This window comes from Neofelis nebulosa, chromosome 2 (genome assembly GCF_028018385.1).
Source record: "Neofelis nebulosa isolate mNeoNeb1 chromosome 2, mNeoNeb1.pri, whole genome shotgun sequence".
In the NCBI taxonomy this organism is placed as follows: domain Eukaryota; kingdom Metazoa; phylum Chordata; class Mammalia; order Carnivora; family Felidae; genus Neofelis; species Neofelis nebulosa.
Window position 1 is genome coordinate 187,002,679 of NC_080783.1, and position 17,789 is coordinate 187,020,467.

Genomic DNA, 17,789 nt, shown 5'->3' on the forward strand with positions numbered 1-17,789 from the left:
ATGGTGCCTTTAGGAAATTACATGTAACTCTGTAGGGCTGGAAAGAACATCGGGTGGGTGTGAAGGAACTATGAGAGAGGCTTTAGTTAGATCATGCAGGGCTCCGCGCTCCAAAAGGGCTTTGTGTTCTAGAGCAATCATCAAATTTGCATTTTAGAGAGATAACTCTGGCTTCAGTGGAGAGTGGACTGAAAGGGGCAAGTGTGGAGGCAGAAAAGAGCGAAAAGGAGTCTTTGGGTCTTGGCGGGTCAGTCAGCAGATACCCTTTCTCAGCACTGGCGTCTCCTAGCTCATACTTGGCCAGCGCCGTGCGTCCTCGGGATCTCCCTCCCTGCTTCTCCCCCAGGGCCCCGCAGGCGGCTGGGGAAGCAAGGCGTGGGGGTGGCCCTGCCTGGGTGGTCTCCTGCCCCGCCCCCACCCGCGGCGCCGTTGCCTAGCAGCAGATCCGGCCGCGCGGCTCCGAGTAATTTACGGATCCCTCAGCCAATGGGAGGGCGTCGTCCCGGCCCTCTCCCTTTTTCTGGGGCTAAGGACGCCTCCTCCTCACTGCGTTCTCCACCTCTTGCCGCGCGGCTTGTCGCGGGCCGGTAGCTCTGCCTGAACGCGGGACTGACTCCGGCACCCACATCTCCTTGCGCTCATCCCCCTCACAGCCGCCGCTGCTCACCAGCATCCCACCCCTCACTCACGCCGCGTCTAAACGGCCCCACTGAGTCCCGACGCCGGGCCCCGCAGTACAGGGGTACCAGTCCAGCCTATGGAGAATCCCAGATAACGCGAGTTGGGGGCGCCCACGCCCCCCATCCCCGCCAGCATGGCTCGGCCGCCGCCACTCCAGGAGCTGCCCCCTGTCTATACACCCCCAGCTCGAGCCGCATCACCCCAGGTGAGTGGAGTGGAAACGGGTTAGAAAGATTGGGACCAGGTCTAGAGACCCCAGGTCTGTCACTCAGCAAGGTGTGATGTCTCTAAAGTGCAGGGTGTTATTGCCCACCCCTTAAGGGTGTGTGTGCCTTTCTGTGTCTCCTCAACATCTGGCCGGTGAGAGTGTGTCTGGGTTTCACCTCTGTCCACCTGAAAACAGATGTATGTATATGTATTCTACTCTCAGAAAAGGGGTCTGTGCCTTCCTTGGGTGTGTATTGGGTGGGTGGCAGGGAATAGAGTTAAATCTTTTCCAAGTTTGGGCCTGTGTCTCTGTAGATCCTACCTGTCCTGCATCCAGAAAGCAAGAAGCTAGGGCTTGGGCAGAGGGTGTACATAAGGAGAAAAAGGAAGGATTTCATGCATTGTTGCAGTAATGCCTGGCTGACCCTTCTCTTTCCATCCCAGATCCTAGCTGGGAGCCTAAAGGCTCCGCTCTGGCTTCGTGCTTACTTCCAGGGCCTGCTCTTCTCTCTGGGCTGCGGGATCCAGAGACACTGTGGCAAAGTGCTCTTCCTGGGCCTGTTGGCCTTTGGAGCCCTGGCACTGGGTCTCCGTGTGGCCATCATTGAGACAGACCTAGAACAGCTCTGGGTGGAAGGTGAGTTGTGGACACTAGTCATAGCTGCTTGGATATGGTGAGCCTAAGACAAGAACAGCGTGAGGAGCTGACTACTGAGTTCTAGTGGGCTTGGCTCTGGGTCTGGAAGGGGTACCTGTCTGCCAAAGCCTGGGCGTCTGGGAGCAGTGCTCCCTCCCACACCTGTAAATGGACATCTGCAGATGATGGAGTCCTGTGGATAGGTATATAGAATAGTTATCTGTGAGCATGTGTGTTTATTTAGCAATTATTGCCAACTTTTTATGTGTATTTTTTATGGCATGGCAGGGTTTGTAAAGGCAACCAAACTAAGACCCATCTTTCAGTAGCAAGGAAAGTAAAATATGTGTTAGGATGCAATATAATGTAGAGCAGAATGTGATTACATTGAATAAGAGAAGGCAAGGAGAGATCACACCTAACCAGGAGAATCTGGAAAATTAGAACTGGGCAGGGGAAACTGAGTAAATCATCTGGCAAGCCTCCATGGAGAGGTCCCATGCACCTAGGCCCCCTGCAATTAGTGGGAAAAAGCGGCACAGGGTCTGCACTTTGAGGCAGCAGTGGAGTCAGATGCAACCAAATCCTCACTTCCTAATGGAAGCATTAGATAAAGATGGTTTCTTATTAATAATTTTGGCATAACTCTTCTTTCCTGAGGCCTGGTTTCATATGTTAGCCCTTCAATAGAGTCAAACTCTTACCTGGTCTTTCCTGGGAAATTTGCATTTGTGGCCTCCCCCAAACCTCCCCCAGGCCTGGCCCACACCCAAAGGCAGGGCCAGGTTAGAGTCTCACACCCTTGAGTTATTTCAAACACTGGCAAGCCCTAGGATGCACAGCAGATGTTTCTTGGAGCCTGCCCGCCTGCCTGTTGGGCTCCCACACCCCATCCCCACCCTGCCCCAGCCCTCTGCAGGCTCACACATACATATACACTCTAGGCCAGCCCTGGGGTCCAGAGCAGATGTTTCTCTGTGCCTGCCTGCCTGCCCGCAGCCCCAGAACACACATGTGCATACACGCACATACACATACCCCCACCCACACACCACTGCTGCCTGGGTGGTCCCAAATGACTGTTGGATTTCCTGTTACAATAGAAGCTGTCTCTCCCCTCTTCCTCCTTCTCCATTTCCCAGAGCTTTCCCATCTAAACACTGCTTGAACCTCCATGTTCCTGTTCCTTATCTTCTCTCCTATTACTCCAGCACAGGACAAGCTAGATCCCACCCGATTTTTTATGCTGTTTGTGGAAGGGTGATATTAGAGGGTGGTATCCAATTCCTAGGGCTTTTTCCTTTATTTCAGAATCCTGCTGTGTCCTACATCAGCTAGAGCTGGGGGTGAGGTCAAAGCAATGATCCTGACCTGATCTTGTCTCTGTACATCTATAGTTGAGGCTTCTCCCAGCAATGCCCTAGGCAATGAGGAGCTGATCAAGGTGAGGACTGAAGAGTATTTCTCTATTCCTTTCCTGTTTTGCTAATACAGGAAGCAAAGAAAGAAGCAGGACACTCACTGGCTATCAGAGTTCTGGACCAGAGTTCAGGGTCCCTTACAATTTTGCCATGGTGAGAGACTTGGAAAATAACTTGTCCTTCCTGATCAACTTTAAAGCTAAAAGGCCCAGAGATAGATTGATCTCTAAAATAAAAAAACACAACACATAGCCCAACCAATACTTACAGGAACAGTGAGAGAGATGGTTTGAAATTGGAGCTATCCCTGAAAAGAAGGAACATGTAGCCATTCTATCTAGAAGGCAGGATGCAACATATCAATTGGTGGAACGACTATCCACTCAAAGACCCAAGGCTGAAACTTTGGGAGTCAGCCTCAGTTCTTCTTCCTTACCTAACTGGTTACTAAGCCAGCAAATTCTTCTTTGTTAACCTTTCTCATAACAGACTCCTCCTTTCCACCCATGTGGCCATTGCTCTAGATGAGGCCTTTCTCAGTCTCTGGTAGTGCACTCCTGATTGTATCATTTGATATGCTTTTAGCCACGTGAAAGAGAAAAAAAAAGGAAAGGAGGGTGAAGGAAGGAAGGAAGAAGATTGATTTATTATCCCTGTAACAAGAAATCTGGTAGTACACAGTAGAGAAGTTCCAGTATGGTTAATTCAAAACCTAAGGACATCAGTAAGGACACAGGTTCTTCCTGTCTTCTCCTCTGCCTTGTTCAGCATGTTGGCCTTTTGTCCTCAGGCTTACCACCTCCTTGTCCCAAGTGGCTATTGCAGTGTCAGAAAAGGGACGTCATCCCGTCCTGTCTGGGGGAAATTTTGGAAGTGGGGGAAATTTTACCAGAAGCCCCCCAGCTGACTTCTCATTTGGTCACTTTGGCAAGAACTGTGTAGCTTCATATGCCTAAACCCTTCACTTGGCAAAGGCAATGGAATTACTGTGATTAACTAATCAAATTCCACCCCCCTGAGGCTGGGGAGGGATCCAGCTGCCCTGAATCACTGGGCCTTTCAGAGAATGGCCAACAAAATCAAAGTCTGTTAGAGAAGTGACCAATCTTCTGCAAGCCTCACCTTCAACTCTGCCTCTACACTGCCCTCCTGTGGTGTATATAAATCTGGCCAAGTCCATCCCCTGCTTAGAGTCCTTCCACCACTTTCTGTTAGGGTCTGGGGAGACTCCAGAATCCAGTTCCTTAGCACACATTCTAGGCCCTCGCAACCTAACTTGATTTCTTCTCTAGCATTGTCTCTCCTTCACTCAGCAATGCTGAGTCTTTGATAGTTCCCTACACATAACTTGGCCCAGAATGCCTTTTCCTGACCTTCTTCCCTGGCCAATTCCTATTCATTCACAGTTCAGCCCCAGAATGTATTGTTCAGTGATGAAAAAGGTCATCTCACTCTCTGCTCAAAAGCTACCATGGCTCCCAGTTAACTCCAAGAAAGCCTGTGTCTTTGCTTATAGGCCCTTGCATGGAGAATTTCTGGACCAAGGATTACAAACATTTCTCAGGGTCTGATACATATTACAATATTGTTTTCCCCCAAATATCATACCAAATTACACTTTGGTGGTAGGAAGAGTCCACTCCTGTAAGCCAGCAATGAGTGCTATCAATTTTTTTTTTTATTTTTGCTAGTTTGATAGACAGTAATTTACTGCTGTTTTAATTCACACTTATAGGATTACATATAAGGTGGGTTCTTTTTCCATGCTGGCTAACCAGTTATATTCTCTCTTTTGTAAAGGCACAAAAGCATTCAACAGACTTGATTTTAACATCTCCTTCACCTTTTCTCCTACTTCCTCCCCATTCAATCTTTGTTACTCCAAGTTCTTTCTCGTTTTTCCCACAGTCTCTCTCCCATTTGGGAGAGTCCCACAGTCTCTCTCCCGGCAGCTATTAAATAACAATTCCTTGTCTGTACCTACTATGTGTTGGGCAGTTAGTGCTTTGCCTGCATTGATTCTAATTCTACCAAGGTAGGCATTGTCCCCACTTGACAGATGAGGAAACTGAGGGTCAGAGAGACTAAGTAATTTTCCCAAAGCACAGACTAAGTGTCAGAGACAAGGCTCAAACCTAGGTCTGTACAGAGTTTCCAGGCTCTCCCTTCCACCTGCTGTCTCTTCTTGCCCGCACAATACATCCCAATTCATCTGTCCACATGTCTATCATCATCATTGCTGTCAGCAGAAGTTTACCTTTTGCTTTTCCTCATTTTTTCTTAGGATTCCTTATTTTCTTTGATGTTATGCTTTACATTGCCAGTATTTCTCTTGCTTTCTTTTTTTTTTTTTAATTTTTTTTTTAACGTTTATTTTATTTTTGAGACAGAGAGAGACAGAGCATGAACGGGGGAGGGGCAGAGAGAGGGAGACACAGAATCGGAAGCAGGCTCCAGGCTCTGAGCCATCAGCCCAGAGCCCGACGCGGGGCTCGAACTCTCGGACCGTGAGATCGTGACCTGAGCTGAAGTCGGACGCTCAACCAACTGAGCCACCCAGGCGCCCCTCTTTTTTTTTTTTTAAGTTTATTTATTTTGAGAAAGAGTAAGTGAGCAGGGGAGGGGCAGAGAGAGAGGGAGAGGGAGAGAGAGAGAGAAAGAGACAGAGAGAGAGAGAGAGAGAGAGAGAGAGAGAGAGAGAGAGAATCCCAAGCAGGCTCCACGCTGTCAGCACAGAGTCCAATACAGGGCTAGAACTCACAAACTGTGAGATCATGACCTGGAGCCGAAACCAAAAGTTGGATGGACTGAGCCACCCAGGCACCCCTCTCTTGCTTTCTTGATAGCCCTCTCTGGGTTCCTTCCTTCTCCTGTGCCTCCCTCCCCTCAGCAAACTCACTTACTATGAAGAGCTTATTTTTGTCCCCTCCTGTCCCTCCTTGTAGCAGGTTTGGCCTAAGCCTGGTGAAATAAACACTGTAGTACAGTACAGGCCTGGGGAGGAAGGAGAGTCAGAAAAGGAAGAAAAATATGTGGAAGCAGGCAGCATGGCTATGGGAGGCTACATTCGTGAGAGAGGGCCAGGAATGTGATTTGAGTGAGAAAATGTGAGCAGATGGGCAAATCTGTGTTGGGGGCTTGCTACTAAGGGTTTGGGACTCTCATGAGTAAGGAGATTATATGGGTTTGAAAAAGAGATTGGGAGGGGCACCTGCGTGGCTCAGTGGGTTAAGCATCCAACTCAAATTCAGCTCAGGTCATGATCCCAGGGTGGTGGGATCCATGCTGACAGGGCGGAGCCTGCTTGGGATTCTTTCTCTCCCTCTGCATGCCCCCACCCTGCCCCAATGTGAGCACATAGGCACTCTCACACACTCTCTCTGTCTAAATAAAGCAAAAAAGAAAAAGAGATGGGGGACCACGATGATCACCGATGGGGCTGGAGCCTCAGAGAAGATATACATGTGGGCCCCAGGAATGGCAATGACCAACAGGCAGAGGTCCTGGACAGGTGGAAGCAGAACTGGGCCTAAGCCCAGACCAAGTCCATAAAGCCTCAGGAGTGATTTGGCACTTGCCCTTGCCCTCCTCCAAACCACAGGCAGGCCATATCCCCTCACAGCACCCCTCCCCTGCTAGGCCCCAGTTATAGACCATGACTCTGTGGCCAGTACAATGCTGGACTTGAGGGTTGCCAAGATCAAGGAAACTAAGGCAGGCCTGGCGCTGGGTCTCCCTGTTGCCTGGACAGTGAAACTGGCGAAAGGGATCTGGGAACGTTTTCTTCCCCTTGGTCCATGTTGCTGTCACCTCTGCCAGGGTACGTGAGCTGATTCCAGGTACTTCTTGCATGAGTGGAAGCAGTATGTTGACAGCATCACACTGAAAGACTATCTGATCCTCCCTCTCACCTGTGCCACCACAGGGCCCATTATTACCAGGCACTTCCATCCCCACCCTCTTGGCAGAACAATTTGCAAAAAGATGTATGGCTATAAAGCATTGCCTGGGACAACCTGAACTAAGAACCAGTCCTAGCACTAGATCTGTTCTTTTAGAAGACCCTCCCAATGGCAACCTCTCTATTGGTCCCTTTTGTCCCTCCTTGTCTTCCTTACCAGAGCAGAGAGGGACTGAGTGAGGGCTCCTTTACCAGGATACCTCCAAAACCGTAGCCCCGACTCAACTCATACTGACCTCTCATTTTGAAGTTATTTGCTCCAAACCTAGCCAACCTGATTCATGCTTAAATCTTAGACAACACAAGAATTCCATAGAGCCATACAACTGAGGTCTCTCACTTCCCTGCAAAGCTCCAGATTCCAGCCAGAGGGCCAGGAGCCTGTGGAGTCAGAATGGCCATCAGGGGAAAAGTAGGGGCTCCTTTCAGAGCACTTCTCCCACTTTTCCTGGGAAGCCTCAGCAGGCTAGGGTCCCACATTCCCCAGAGCTCCAATCCACTAAAGCTCTTTTCCCCAGCTTTCTCTCTGTCTCTGGCAGTGGGCAGCCGGGTGAGCCAGGAGTTGCATTACACCAAGGAGAAGCTGGGGGAGGAGGCTGCGTACACCTCCCAGATGTTGATACAGACCCCACACCAGGAGGGGGAGAACATCCTCACGCCTGAGGCACTGGGCCTCCACCTCCAGGCAGCCCTTGCAGCCAGTAAAGTGCAAGTATCACTCTATGGAAAGTGAGTCTGGCTGAGTCCCTGAGCAGCTGGGAGTGAGGCATGCTGTGGCAGAGCTGGCATGGGAATCTCCCTCTTCTGCTGATCTCTTGTGCCCTGGCTATTCCAGGTCCTGGGATTTGAATAAAATCTGCTACAAGTCAGGAATTCCGCTAATTGAAAATGGAATGATTGAGCGGGTGAGTACCCTGAGCTGTTCTTTGAGATGGGGTCAAGGTGGAACCTTTTCTGCAGCAGGGGAAGGTTCTCGGAGATGGGGAGGCTAAAAGTCAGGAGGGGAGGGGAGGGGGTTGCAGAGGGCATTCTACAGAGATTGTGGAGAAAGGAGCCCAGGGACAGGACTGATGTGGCCTGGGATGTCCCTGGCAGATGATTGAGAAGCTGTTTCCGTGCGTGATCCTCACCCCCATCGACTGCTTCTGGGAGGGAGCCAAACTCCAAGGGGGCTCTGCCTACTTGCCGTGAGTGCCACCACAGCTGCTCCCAGGCCCTGCTTCCTAGGCCGGGACTTTCCCAGCAGAAGAGAGGGTGGAAGTAAAGATGATGATCAAAACCTTACTAAGGGCCTAAACTACCTGTCAGGCCAGGGCCAGACTGCCCCAGGGCTCTCTCCACATCCCCCTTCTCCTTTCCTCTGAAGGAAAGGCAAACTGGCCTTATTTAGACAAAACAGAACAAAGATCTGAATGGAGGAAAAAAGATCCCCAGAAAGAGACTTTGCATGGGAGAGTTAACTAGGTATCAGCTAAGCTGTTGCCAGACTAAAAAGAAAACCTGTTACAGGCAGGTGCTCATATGGTTATGTATTAGAACCAAAGATAGATGCCTGGGAAGGGACTCAGTGGGGCTTTTTCTTGGCCTTGTCCATATATTAAGTACTATCTGTCCTCCATCTCACTGCAGCAACCTGGTAAGCTGGTGTAGCCTGGGAGCTCTGGGAGGCTCAACATTGCACACCCTTCATATGGAGGGACAAATGAACAGCTAGGAGGGGGGTAGGGTACAGCAGGGGTCCCCTAGCAGCATTTTGGAGGGAGGGAATTGATCCTTTATCCTCACCAACCATGGGCTCTCCCCTCAGTGGTCGTCCTGACATCCAGTGGACCAACCTGGATCCAGAGCAGCTGCTCAAGGAGCTGGGCCCTTTTGCCTCCCTTGAGGGCTTCCGGGAGCTGTTAGACAAGGCACAGGTGGGCCAGGCCTATGTGGGGCGGCCCTGTCTGCACCCTGATGACCTCCACTGCCCACCTACTGCCCCTAACCATCACAGCAAGCAGGTGGGTTCCAGCCGGGTTTGCCAGGGAAAGGCTATTTTTCTTCCCTTTTCCCTCCTCATATGTTCTGAGAGAGCAGATTGTGCTCTGTCTCCCATTTTCTGGACATCGTTACCCTGCCCTCACTGGGCTAGATACCTGAATACCCTTTCCATTCGGTTCTCCTAAGGGACCTTCAAGTGGTATATGAATCCCTTGGTCCTTTTCTAAGCCCAGAAAACCTGGACTTCATCAAAATAGATTTGTACAGAGAAACTGAGGACCAATTAGCTAACCACAAGTATCATACCTAGTTTCCTGAGTGTCTCTGTGGCCCTGTGAATGTGAACCTTTTTCCAAAACCCACCAAAGTTACTCCAGCGCTTCCCAGAAGCCTATTTCCAGGCCTCTTCTCCCTCTTGTGGCCTCCTCTCTGCAGGATAATAGCTGTTCACTATTAGGCAAGAGACTCAGAGGAGGCAAGAAACTCAGGAGAATACTTATCTACACTTCAGGCTATGGAACCCCATGGCAGGCATGGTTCCAGCCCAGGGACCCCGAGTTACCCAGAGCCAGAGCCTTGAATAATAAACCCCCCTCCTGTCCCCCTCTAGGCTCCCAATGTGGCTCAGGAGTTGAACGGTGGCTGCCATGGCTTCTCCCACAAGTTCATGCACTGGCAGGAGGAACTGCTGCTGGGGGGCATGGCCAGAGACGCCCAAGGACAGCTGCTAAGGTAGGGCCTTCATGGGGCCTGGTAAGGGGGCCCCAGGCATGGGAATCCACACTCTGATTCTAGGCGGCTCTGGCAAAACCCCCCTGTACAGCTCCTGCTGGGCATTCAGGCCAGCTCTGCCCCCCAACTCTCCTCTACCCCTCACCAGGGCAGAAGCCCTACAGAGCACCTTCTTGCTGATGAGTCCCCGCCAGCTGTATGAGCACTTCCGAGGCGACTACCAGACACACGACATCGGCTGGAGCGAGGAGCAGGCTGGCACAGTGCTGAGGGCCTGGCAGCGGCGTTTTGTGCAGGTCGGTGTGCAGAAGGGCAAGGGCGGCGCCCTGAGGCCGCTCCCTCCTCCTGCCCCTCAGATCCACCCTGTCTCTCCAGCTGGCCCAGGAGGCCCTGCCTCAGAATTCATCCCAGCAGATCCACGCCTTCTCCTCCACCACCCTGGATGACATCCTGCACGCTTTCTCTGAAGTCAGTGCTGCCCGTGTGGTGGGAGGCTATCTGCTCATGGTGGGTCCTGCTCCCGGCACCTTACCCCACCCTCTGCCCGGTGCTCAGCTAGGAAGCTGCTTTCCAAGACTCTGCCCTCCTTCCCCACAGCTAGCCTATGCCTGTGTGACGATGCTGCGCTGGGACTGTGCCCAGTCCCAGGGTGCTGTAGGCCTTGCAGGGGTGCTGCTGGTAGCCCTGGCAGTGGCCTCGGGCCTTGGGCTCTGTGCCCTGCTTGGCATCGCCTTCAACGCTGCCACTACCCAGGTACACCAGGACTACAGGGCACACTTGGGGTCCACAGTCCAGGCTCCTCAGTTCCTCCAGCTGCCCACCCCTGTGCCCCTCCAGGTGCTGCCCTTCTTGGCACTGGGCATCGGTGTGGATGACATATTCCTGCTGGCACATGCCTTCACAGAGGCTCCACCTGGCACCCCTCTCCAGGTGAGGCCTCGTTCTCCAGCCTGGGCTCATCTGAAGCGGTTTAGCATAGGGTTAAGAGCCTCTTGGCTTAGGTGGCCTTGGGCTGGTAATTAACCTGTCTGTGCCTCAGTTTTCCTCATCTGTAAACGGGGGTAATAATAGTGCTGGTGTCGTGAGGGTTGTTGTGAGGATCGGTGATAACTCAGGTTGAGTGCTTAGAACAGTGTGCATGACACGTGTACGGTACTCAATACCTGTTAGCTGCCGTGTGGTTATTGTCCCTCCTCTGCCATCCCAAGCTCCCAAGCTTCCCCTTCGCTCTACCTTGAAGACCCATGGCTCCTCCCCTGTCCTGGCAGGAGCGCACAGGCGAGTGTCTGCGGCGCACAGGTACCAGCGTCGCACTCACATCCATCAACCACATGGTTGCCTTCTTCATGGCTGCCCTAGTTCCCATCCCTGCACTGCGGGCCTTCTCCTTGCAGGTGAGGCCTCAGGAACAGGGCCCAGGCTCAGGGTGAGCATGAAGCGGGGGCATGCTTCATCAGCCTTTGTGTCCCTCTTGTCCATCCCCCAGGCGGCCATAGTGGTTGGCTGCAACTTTGCAGCCGTGATGCTTGTCTTCCCGGCGGTCCTCAGCCTAGACCTGCATCGGCGCCACTGCCAGCGCCTCGACGTGCTCTGCTGTTTCTCCAGGTACCGTCCCTGCATCCCCACCCCACCAGGCCTCATCTCCTCGGGCCCCATCACTTCCTGTCCCCCCACCAGCATTTCCACAGACCTGCTACCCCACTCTCTGCCTCTTCCAGCCCCTGCTCTGCCCGCGTGATTCAGATTCTGCCCCAGGAACTAGGGGATAGGACAGTACCAGTGGGCATTGCCCACCTGACTGCCACAGTTCAAGCCTTTGCCCACTGTGAAGCCAGCAGCCAGCATGTCGTCACCATCCTGCCTCCCCGGGCCCACTTGGTGCCCCCACCTTCTGACCCACTGGGTTCTGAGCTCTTCAGCCCAGGAGGGTCCACACGGGACCTTCTAGGCCAAGAGGAGGGGACAAGGCAAAAGGCAACCTGCAATTCCCTGCCCTGTGCCCGCTGGAATCTCGCTCATTTTGCCCGCTATCATTTTGCACCCTTGCTGCTCCAGTCACACAGCAAGGTAAGACTCTAGGCCTGGAGAAGCTGGGGTGCACCAGCACAGAGACTTAAGTGTCTCTGGGCCCCAAGAAGGGTAGGCGGCCCATGCCACCTCCTGAGGGCTGGGGCACATCCCTGGGCCTCCAGCTTAGTTGCCATTTCCCACAGGCCATGGTGCTGGTGCTCTTTGGGGCTCTTCTGGGCCTGAGCCTCTACGGAGCAACCTTGGTGCAGGATGGGCTGGCCCTGACAGATGTGGTGCCTCGGGGCACCAAGGAGCATGCCTTCCTGAGCGCCCAGCTCAGGTACTTCTCCCTGTACGAGGTGGCCCTGGTGACACAGGGTGGCTTTGACTACGCCCACTCCCAACGCGCCCTCTTTGATCTGCACCAGCGCTTCAGTTCTCTCAAGGCCGTGCTGCCCCCGCCTGCCACCCAGGCGCCCCGCACCTGGCTGCACTATTACCGCAACTGGCTACAGGGTAAGAGGCAAGGAAACTGGAAGGGGTGCTGCTGCGGGCAGAAGCCCTCAGGGCTGCAGGCTGACTGTACCCTACCTTGTTCTCCCCTAGGAATCCAGGCCGCGTTTGACCAGGACTGGGCTTCTGGGCGCATTACCCGCCACTCGTGCCGCAATGGCTCTGAGGATGGGGCCCTGGCCTACAAGCTGCTCATCCAGACCGGGGATGCCCAAGAGCCTCTGGATTTCAGCCAGGTTGGAAGGGGGCTGGAAGGGTCAGGAAGCACAGAGAGGCTCTAGGCCTTATGGGCCCAGGCCTTCAGCTCTCTCTGCCTCTGCAGTTGACCACAAGGAAGCTAGTAGATAAGGAGGGGCTGATCCCACCCGAACTCTTCTACGTGGGGCTGACCATGTGGGTAAGCAGTGACCCACTGGGCCTGGCAGCCTCACAGGCCAACTTCTACCCCCCACCTCCCGAGTGGCTGCACGACAAGTATGACACTACGGGGGAGAACCTTCGCAGTGAGTCTGGGGGGAAGCCCAACAAGAGCCTCAGCCTGGGCCCACACAGGCCCTATCCTAAGGCCCTGCCCTCTCCTCCTTGTGCTCACTGGCCACCCCTCCTCTCCCTGCTGCTCCCTACCCTCCACAGTCCCGGCGGCCCAGCCCCTGGAATTTGCCCAGTTCCCCTTCCTACTGCATGGCCTCCAGAAGACTGCGGACTTCGTGGAGGCCATTGAGGGGGCCCGGGCAGCGTGCACCGAGGCAGGCCGGGCCGGGGTGCGTGCCTACCCCAGTGGCTCCCCCTTCCTCTTCTGGGAGCAGTATCTGGGCCTGCGGCGCTACTTTTTGCTGGCTATCTGCATCCTGCTGGTATGCACTTTCCTCGTCTGTGCCCTGCTGCTGCTCAATCCCTGGACAGCTGGTCTCATAGTGAGTCCTTGCAGGGATGGGGCAAGAGAGACCCATGGCTCCCCACCCCTGTCCTGCCCAGCCCGTCATCCCTTCTCCCAGGAGCCTGAGTGAGCCCTGCCTTCCCCAGGTACTGGTCCTGGCGATGATGACTGTGGAGCTCTTTGGCATCATGGGTTTCCTGGGCATCAAACTGAGTGCCATCCCCGTGGTGATCCTTGTGGCCTCTGTAGGCATTGGTGTCGAGTTCACAGTTCATGTGGCTCTGGTGAGCACAGGCACTGGGGGATGGGTGGGCCAGCTGATTCAGTGTCAGACAAATATTTGTCAAGCACCTACTATGTGCTAGGTACTATTTAAGGATTGGTTTCAAAGCCTTGTTTTGGACGCCAAAAAAAAAAAAAATTGGGGATACAGGGGCACCTGGCTGGCTCAGTCCATACAGCATGGGACTCTTGATCTCAGGGATGTGAGTTTGAACCCCACACTGGGTATAGAGATTACATACATACATACATACATACACACACAAACCAACTTACAAGAAGAGTTGGGGATATAATATCAGTACAGACAGCCTTTACCTTCAAGGAGCTTATATTCTAAAGGGTAGAGATAAACAATAAACATGTAAACAACGAAATAAGCAGTCATTTCAGCAGAGAGGACGGGACAAAGGCCTGACCAAAGTGGGGACAGAATGGAAAGTGAGAAAACAGGAACCAACAATTCTTTTGGATGGCTTTACCGTGAAGGGATCAGAGAAATGGGGGGTGGTAGCTGGATGGCAATGTGGGGCAAATGAAGGATTCTTCCAAGAAAAAGATGGTAGAAGTGAGGTAGGCTCAGCCTCTCCCAAAGCTCTGTGTTCTCTGGCAGAGGAGGAGTGGGAGCAGAGGTGGGGGCCACAGACCAGCTGTGGTTAGACCCCACAGACAGCTCCCTTTTTTCCACCATAATAGCCCTGTTATTATTCTGATTGTAAGAACAATATATAAGAACCTTGAAGGAGGGAAAAGTCAGCACGCAGAGAGGTACAAAGAAAGAATTAGAAATCCTCTGAAATCCCATCCAAACAAGTAACTGTGACCATTTGGTGTCCATCCGTCTGGACCCAGGATCAGCAAACTTTCTGTAAAGAGCCAGACAGGAAATATTTTAGGCTTGGCAGGTCACAGTGTCTCTGTAGAAGTTCTGCAGAGGTAGCACTAAAGCAGCCATAGATATATGTAAATGAGTGGGTGTGGCGGTGTTTCAACTAAACTTTATTTACAAAAACAGGTGACAGACTCTGTTTGCCAACGATTTTAGACATCTCTGTGTCTCACCAGACGTATGTATACAGTGTTACTTAAATAGACTCATGCAAAAATAAATAAATAGACCCATGCATACTTCCTGGATAGTTTCCAGGAGCTCAGTTTACCTGACCTGTGAGCCCTAGGGACAGATGAGAAGTTGAGGGCATGGCTGGCCAATGAGCAGCTATAGGGCCTCCTTTCTCCCCCAGGGCTTCCTGACCACCCAGGGTAGCCGGAACCTGCGGGCTGCCTGTGCCCTAGAGCACACATTTGCTCCGGTGACCGATGGGGCTGTCTCCACATTGCTGGGTCTGCTTATGCTTGCTGGTTCGAACTTTGACTTCATCATAAGGTAGGGGAGGCATGGGGCAAGGAGGTAGGGCCTGCCTGTACTGGCCACAGGGGCTACCCAGGCTGACCACTTACCTCCACACAGGTACTTTTTCGTGGTGCTGACAGTGCTCACACTCCTGGGCCTCCTCCATGGGCTCATGCTGCTGCCTGTGCTGCTGTCCATCCTGGGCCCCCCACCAGAGGTGACCATACCCTCCCCCTGCTTCCAGCCCAGGGGATGGGGTGGGACAGGCAAGGGAAGAGACAGAGCCAGGACAAAATCTCATTGGCCAAAAGACAGGGCTCAACTCACAAGGACCCTCCCCCTGAGGTCAACCAAAGGTGGCAGCCTCTCCCTTTGCCCAAACACCATGCCCCTGTCCCTCAACTTTCCTGGCTTCTTTATGGGACCCACCTTAGTGTTTAGGGTCAAGAGCAACGTGCAGAGTTTGTCCCAGGCCTTGACATCCTGTCCCTTGTCAGCTCTTATTTGCTGCTGGAAGCCAACAAGGGCCACAACTTCCCAACAATCAGAGTGAAGCATCAGTGAGCTGCTGAAGGGGACTGAGGTCCTGGTACCCCTGGGCTCACTGGGAGTGGTGTCTCCCCCAGGTGGTACAGATATACAAGGAGAGCCCAGAGGTCCTCAGCCCTCCAGCTCCACGGGAAGGAGGACTCAGGTGGGGGTTGTCCCCCACCCTGCCCCAGAGCTTTGCCAGAGTGACTACCTCCATGACAGTGGCCTTCCACCCACCCCCACTGCCTGGTGCCTACATCCACCCAGCCTCTGATGAACCCACTTGGTCCCCTGTTGCCACACCAGCTGCCAGCGGCTCCAACAACCTCAGTTCTAGGGGACCATGCCCAGCCACTGGATGATAGAGCACCTGAAACATGGAGACCCTGCTTGGGTCACATGAAGTCACTGGGAAGCAGTGGGTGGGTTATTGAATGCAGGACAGACACCTGGAGAGCCCTGCTGCTGCTGTCTGCCTGCGTTCCCTTTCCTGCCTCAGCCATCACAGACCTCCCTGATACCCATGCAAAACCAGCACCCTCTGGGCTGGGAGAACAGCCTTGCACACCTGGTTCTGTGTTTGTGCCTTTCTGCGTGGGGATAGAAGCCAGCACCTCAGGCTGTGGTTCATCCCTTTTCTCCCCCCACTCCCATGTGCTACTGGCCCCTCGCAGGCCAAGCCTGGGGGATCCTCTAGTACCCTTTGCTAGTCCTGGCCCCCCACTGCTTGGTAACTCCTGAGTAGGCTGTCTGTATCTGCCCTCCTTCTACCACGTAAATTATTTATATGAAGATGTTTATTTTTGTAGTTTGTATAGATTTTAGCTATGCTGAAAGTTTTATTTTTAAAGAGTGAAATATATTCTATGAACTCATCTCAAATGACTTTGGTGCTTTTCTTTCAAACTTGGGAGTTTGCAACTAGAGGTATCATGGTCTAAGTTCCTGGGGCTACTCTAGTCCTGAAACGGAAGGGCCCCCAGGTTCTAAATTTTTGTCACATAATGTTGGTCTATTTATTCACCTGGCAAGTGAAGGTCATATTCAACAAATATACTGTGGTCATATAGTTGGTAACAGGACCTGGGGTAAGTGCTTAGTATACCAAATGATACAAATGTTTTTGGTGACACTGCTGTGTGGCTTTCAGAGCCATCATAATCCAGCCCTGCACACCTCTCTGTTTCAGCAGCATGGTGGGGGCTGGGGGGTGGGGGGTGGAGGGGTGGGCAGGGGCAGAGCCATGCAACAGGTAGAAGGTAAAATGGAAGCAGATAGAGAAAGTAGCCAACTGAAACAGATGGGAATAGCAAGGTCTGGGGAGACATTTTAGGAGTTTATGTCTAGACCATCTTCCAAGGCAAGAGGCCTCTGCAAATCAGCAGCCTGGTGCCCCAGAGGCACCTTTGGCCAGACAGCCAGGGGATCCACAGGGGGAACTGTCCAGAAACTGAGATTGTGCTAGTGGCCAGTGAGGTGCTATAGTTAAGCTATCTGTTCTGTTCTTATACAGAGGGCTAGAAGATTCTGGCCACACTTCTGGGCTAGATTACAGCACCTCACCCTATGAGGTGAGGGAGGTCTTTTATTATCCTTCCTCAAACTATTCCAGGTCTCAGTCTCAAGTGATACAAATATGCACAGTGGGTTCCAGCCACTCACTCACCAGGAACAACCCCACCTTAAGAGCACTGCCTTCTTATACCCCACCCACCAGGCTAAAGGCCAGAAAATCACGTTCTGACTAAATGTAAAATAAATTCATTTAATTAAATACATGAACAAACCTATAGCAGTTGAATCAACACTAAAATAAATACCTAAAAAGACCTTGAGTAGTTGGCTTTGAACCTAAAATAGGGGGTGCAAGGGATGGAGGCTGGATTTCAAGCCAATAGTGCCTGGGTGGAGGGGCTTTTGAGTGGAGCAGAAGAGCTCACCAAGCTGGACTAGTGCAAAAGATGTCAGTCTACTGTGCTGCTTAGCAGCAGAGGGACCCAGGAAAGTTAGTTAAACTCACTGTGCTTCAGTGTTTTCATCTGTGAAATGGGAAGATTAGAGCCTATCTCGTAGGGTGCTATTTCTTTTCCTCAGGATTTTCAATGAAATTATTTATGTAAGAAATGACCTGGTATCTCATAAGTGCTCCCTAGTCTTGTAGTGTGTATAGATATTAACTGTGCTGAAAGTTTCTGCTCTGACTGCTCTGACTGGAAAGGTGTCCTGGTGTGGCAGCAATCAAACGGATTCCAGTCGATTGGAGTTCAACCACCCCAAGAATGCTCAATCCAGGGGTATGAATCACCTCCAGTCTCCGAGACAAGTCCCAGGCCTTGCGGGGCAGCCCACCCTGTGTGGTACCTCACACTACTCAGTCCTCTGACTTAAATTCCCTTTCATGGCTCCCCATCATGGACAAGACGAAATCTAAGCCCTTTCCAGGCGCAACTCACTCTAGCCTCTGCCATCATCCAGCTCTCTCCCAGACAGTGTCTAGCCGGACTCACACCCTCATTCAGACACACCACACTCTAGACAGGCTGAATTACTTTCAGTGTGCACCTTCCACAATTTCACAGACGTCATTCTCTCTGCCAAGG

General features: G+C 52.4%; 1 protein-coding gene across 11 annotated transcripts; it reads left to right on the forward strand.

The window, feature by feature from the left end:
• The first annotated feature begins 439 nt into the window (after positions 1–439).
• Positions 440–16,071, forward strand: PTCH2 (patched 2). 11 transcript variants are annotated; one of them, XM_058717640.1, is made up of 22 exons: positions 463–886; positions 1,333–1,525; positions 7,447–7,636; positions 7,743–7,812; positions 8,003–8,094; positions 8,715–8,910; positions 9,501–9,622; positions 9,771–9,918; positions 9,998–10,129; positions 10,220–10,375; positions 10,460–10,552; positions 10,891–11,016; positions 11,109–11,227; positions 11,341–11,689; positions 11,836–12,148; positions 12,239–12,381; positions 12,468–12,648; positions 12,779–13,059; positions 13,169–13,306; positions 14,549–14,691; positions 14,776–14,875; positions 15,156–15,278. In XM_058717640.1, the coding sequence occupies exons 1-22, from the start codon at positions 815–817 to the stop codon at positions 15,228–15,230; spliced, it is 3,432 nt and encodes a 1,143-aa protein (XP_058573623.1). In that variant the 5' UTR covers positions 463–814; the 3' UTR covers positions 15,231–15,278. The 11 variants fall into 11 exon arrangements, with proteins under 11 accessions (XP_058573629.1, XP_058573628.1, XP_058573626.1 ...); XM_058717636.1 differs by lacking the exon at positions 15,156–15,278 and adding an exon at positions 15,285–16,071 and having other exon boundaries at positions 468–886; XM_058717637.1 differs by lacking the exon at positions 15,156–15,278 and adding an exon at positions 15,285–16,071 and having other exon boundaries at positions 468–886; positions 7,447–7,615.
• The last annotated feature ends 1,718 nt before the right edge of the window (positions 16,072–17,789 follow it).

Coding starts and splice junctions, on each gene's coding strand:
- PTCH2 (XM_058717636.1), top strand. CDS start 815: ATGGCTCGGCCGCCGCCACTCCAGGAGCTGCCCCCTGTCTATACACCC. Junction 9,919..9,997: donor GGCAGCGGCGTTTTGTGCAG/GTCGGTGTGCAG, acceptor CTGTCTCTCCAG/CTGGCCCAGGAGGCCCTGCC. Junction 11,228..11,340: donor GTGCTCTGCTGTTTCTCCAG/GTACCGTCCCTG, acceptor TGCCTCTTCCAG/CCCCTGCTCTGCCCGCGTGA.